At 37.2% G+C, this 5,000-nt stretch overlaps 1 protein-coding gene across 1 annotated transcript in view; it reads right to left on the reverse strand.

The window, feature by feature from the left end:
- LOC137615270 (protein mono-ADP-ribosyltransferase PARP3-like) overlaps window positions 1–5,000 on the reverse strand; it is a 352,885-nt gene that overhangs the window by 115,783 nt on the left and 232,102 nt on the right. The window contains exon 6 of the mRNA XM_068344998.1: window positions 2,785–2,961. Coding sequence (XP_068201099.1) covers window positions 2,785–2,961 — 177 coding nt within the window. The remainder of the gene's footprint in view (window positions 1–2,784; window positions 2,962–5,000) is intronic.

Genomic DNA, 5,000 nt, shown 5'->3' on the forward strand with positions numbered 1-5,000 from the left:
TGTCTAGAAATGGGAAATGCCGCAGTTTTAATACACTGGCAAAGCTTTGGAAGCCAATATAGCTTACCTTGTCATGAAAAACCTTACTATCATTAGATGATGTATTTCTTTTCTTGGAATTACTGGCAGCACTACATGGGTTTGATGTCTCTTGTGGTATATTTTCTCTTGATTTGAATGCCTTTGCATAGCTGTTTGGTTCATTTATGGCATGTCAAACACTTGTCCTACACTGTAGTTGTTGAGGGCAGCTTTTTCAAACTTATAAATCTTGCAGCTCCTGTTAGTGGATTTATGGTTTGAGTTGCAGTTCAAACAGCTGGCCTCAACTCCATGATAAGGTCTGGAACAGATGTTACACATTTTTTCATTTTACAAACTTTAAGAGCATGTCGAAATTTGAAAGACTTGAAACATTGTAGGGACTTCTGTTTGAAAGGTCGAACTTTAATTCTTTCATTTTCAATAACAATGTGGAGAGGCACATCGTCATCCTGGAAAGTAAGGGTAATCATCGACGTCCCAGGAACCTTATGCACTTTCCACAATGTTAATGGCCACATGCCCAGTATTTCCTCTTCTGTAAATTCATACAGGTCTTTATTGAAGACTGCTCCCCTTCCGTAACTAGAATTTAGGTGGGGTTTGACATCTAATATCATCATCACTACTTGTCTCAAGTTTAGACAGTATTACTGATTGCGTGCATGATTTGGCATGGGTTAGGAAGTTATTTTTCCCAAAGCAAGATATGTCACCTGGTGAAATGGTTCCTACCTTTTTCTGAATTAGTTTGCTAGTTTTAAAATAATTCCCATTACTCCTTTTAGGCTCGGCAACAAGCCACATTGGTGGTTTTGGCTTTCTCTGGGGAGGTATAGTTATATCAGCATCTTTTTCAAACCAGTCAGCAGGTTTATATATATCAAAATTGTTTGGTATCTTATCACATAGGGCACCAATTCCATTTAAGTTATTAATTTTAATATTATTGTTGTTACATATTACATTAATGCTTCTTCATGATTATTATAAGATATCCATAAATGCCATTTTTCATTTACAAGTTTCATTCTTATTTCTTTTATCACTCCATAGCATTTAAATGCTTTATATAGCATATCATAATCAGTATCTATTGGAATTTGGGTAACATGATGGATTCGAAGTTTCCATTTGTTACCCGATTGACTTGGTTTTAAAACATTAGTAGAGGGGTCCTGTTTTGTTCCTAGGTCAGCAACTGAATTTTCCTTAATTAAATTAGCAGAGGTCATCAACAGTGCCAGGGAGAGTCAGCGTATCCAGTCAATGGGGGATCGTTGCTTAAAGAATACATAAGACGAGGTTGAGAGAGAGAAAGGGATTAGTTTGATTTACCTGCTTGAGAATATTAGGCCATCACACGTCAAGAGAGGAAATTTGCACTCTCCCACTATCGGCACAATGAGAGTATACTTCCCACATGGTCCACTCCATACCCTACCCAAAGGATAGCATCAAAACAGATATAGAGGCACAGGTGTAAGCTGAACACGCCTCTTAGGACCGAGACCAAGAAACTATGGAATCATCCTCCCCATATCTGTGATGATGGGCTTCCGGCCAAAAGCCGAGAGTCCTACCCCAAACATTGGATCCCCCTGGATTCCGAAGACCCAACACTTGAGAATATTTCCGCCAAAAAGGTCCAAACCATCTTCAGGATGGCTGAGATCTCATCCACTACTCTAACATATAGCTTTGAATGCAAGTACCTCCAAACTGTGACACCTCCTCCTATTCATCGAGGCAGGCAGCAATAATGGATGTAGAAACATCCACGCCAGCGGCTATAATGGATATAGAAACATTCACGCCAAAAAAAGAAAAAAAATATATATATATATGTACATAATATACACACACATATAGTAAGGGAAATTTTTCTCATGGAGTTGGGACAGCAACACAAAAGAAAGTTTATAAAATTAGGAGAAGATTGAAGTAATATTAAGAGGAAGAAAAAGATGAGAGAAATTTGGGTTCGAACTGGGGGAGCAATTTCCCAGAGTTCGAGACCACTCTTGCCCGTCACCAAGTTTCAACACGGGAATGATATGCCGTGCTGAAGCTCAATGACTTCATCAGGGCATTCTCTCATTAAGAGGGTGCGGAGTCAGAGAGGAGGGTTCCATAGGTGAGAGACAAAAGTCAGGACTTCGACTTCAAGGAAGACCCTGAAGGCGAAGAATCCCTTTCCAACCTTTTCCTCCTCCTCCTGCCACACTGCTCCCACTGGGAGATTGGACACTCCCAACACTCTAGGCAGAGGGAAGCCTGCATCAGGAGTGTCCTCTGCAAGCAGGACAAGGACAGTGAGGGTCGGTGTCCTCCTGGGATATGAATTTTAGCTAGATCTTTTGTCTTGCCTGGGAAAACATGCATGCTGCACCCTCAAGCAGTCACACCTGCAAAGAAAAAGAGGGAGTTATCAATTTATAGCCAAAGCCAGTTAATATGGAAGGAGACGTCTGTCTTCAACCACGGCTGAGATTGAAGTGAGAAAGGCATGACTGAGCAGTGGGGGGTAGGTGCTTCTCCTCGCTACCATCGGCTAACAACCAGCTGGTTGTTGACACCTAGTTGAAAGTTTTTATAGCTGTATGTCAGCTCTCACTGATTTCTTCTCCTATTGTAAAGAATGTAGGGTTTGTATAATGTATGAACAATTACTTTATATAGCATTACCATCAAAATCAAATCAGATATCTCTGAGAAAACATATAAGAAACTCTGACTTACTTAACTTCAAGACAGATATTTGGTTAATAAAAGCCTCTCTTGAGAGTATTAGCTTTATCATTAACTCGGTCCTGTCATCAAGAGGCTGGTTTTCATCATCAGCTTCACTGCTTTCATCTTCTTTCAATTCTTTTTGTTCACCATCACTGTCATCCCCATCATCGACAAGAGACCCAGCTAATAAAAAATCAAGTAATATCTTTAAAGCACATTAAAAAAAAAAAACACTTTTCAGAAAACATTGTTATTTGTTAAACAAATATACTGTACTTGATCATTTTCCCAATCATAATTTAATTTCCTTTGCACTACAGCTACTGGCATCGACAAATATAAATGAAATTTCAATCGATAAATTTATTTCTAAACTCATCTGATGTTCATATTGCTTCTCTCAGGATGCTTGCTTATACTGACATTCACCCCTTAAAACTATACAAAAATTCCGGTTTTCTTTCCCTCAATGGGCCTCTGTTGACACAATCTAGCCGCTAATGACAAAAACATTAGCTTGGGTAGGTCATACCTTCCTTTGTCTTTCAAACTCCATATCAAAACTAATCCCTATCTTCTTTACATCACTAGTCAGTGTAGTCCTTGGGTTACAAATGAGATCCATTCCTACTTGTGTCTGGAGTCAATTATTGTTGAAGGTCGGATTTATATAAATAACATATGATACACAGTATCATACGTACTTCGTTAAAAACTCGTCTGGTTGCCAGCTAGTATTTTTATTCCAATTATTATCCTCTTAATGTCATTAGTATCAGTGAGTATCTGTAGATTCACAGAGGGTATTTCCTTAGTAAATGGTTATTGTTAATTCAATATATAATTTTCAATAAAATAAAAAAAAATTAAAAAAATGAGGGAGAGAATTTACCCCGTACAGACATCTGTGGCGGCTCTATGTGTGTTAGCGAGAGTTCAACATTTTGTGGCAACAGGAAGGACTGCATAATATAAGCATTGGCCTAATATAATTTGTAAATTAACTTTCTATGTTTACAGCATTACATCTAGAGTTATGATTTATAGCTTAACTATCGTCGTTGACAATTCTTTTATTGCTAATAGCATATACATATATAATATATATATATATATATATATATATATATATATATATATATATATATATATATATATATATATGTATATATATATATATATATATATATATATATATATATATGTGTGTGTGTGTGTGTGTTTATGTGTGTGTCTATATATGTGTATCTATCTATCTATCTATCTATCTATCTATATATATATATATATATATATATATATATATATATATATATATATATATAGGTAGTAGGTAGTAGGCTGACCAGGGCACCAGCCACCCGTTGAGATACTACCACTAGAGAGGTATTGGATCCTTTGACTGGTCAGACAGTAATGCATTGGATCCCTCTCTCTGGTTACGGCTTATTTTTTCTTTGCCTACAATTACACAGAATAGTCTGGCCTATTCTTTACATATTCTCGCCTTTCCTCATACACCTGACAACAATGAGATACTAAAGACTTCTTCACCCAGGGGTTTAATTACTGTACTGCAATTGTTCAGTGTACTTTCCTCTTGGTAAGGGTAGAAGAGACTCTTTAGCTATGGTAAGCAGCTCTTCTAGGAGAAGGACACTCCAAAATTAAACCATTGTTCTCTAGTCTTGGGTAGTGCCATAGCCTCTGTACCATGGTCTTCCACTGTCTTGGGTTGGAGTTCTCTTGCTTGAGGGTACACTCGGGCACACTATTCTATCGTATTATTTTTTTCTTCCTCTTCGTTTTTTTGAAGTGGTGTGTTTAGTAGGCTTAATAGAAGGGCCATGGATGCCTGGTGGTTTATCAAGAGGTTGTCTTTTCCTTTTCTGATTCTTTTTCTTCTCAAAACCATCCTTACTGTCCTCCCTTCAGTTGAAGTGGCTATCCTGGAGGGTATTTAGCCTTACATGGTGTATTGGCTCCTTCATGTTGACCAGTTTTCTGACTTTTTACTATAATCTATGGGTTTCATCAATCACTTTATTCATAATTCTGTACATATTGTTTTTGTTATAATTCTTGTTAATCTAGTTTTTAAGTATGATGTCTCTTTTTTATTTATATTAATTCTTATGCTGTCTGGAGTCATTGAGTGAAATCCGGAACCAGTACGTCCTAGATTTCGTCAATGTCGTCTTCTGTATTGTAATATTCGTGGT

This window comes from Palaemon carinicauda, chromosome 21 (genome assembly GCF_036898095.1).
Source record: "Palaemon carinicauda isolate YSFRI2023 chromosome 21, ASM3689809v2, whole genome shotgun sequence".
NCBI classification, from domain to species: Eukaryota; Metazoa; Arthropoda; class Malacostraca; order Decapoda; family Palaemonidae; genus Palaemon; species Palaemon carinicauda.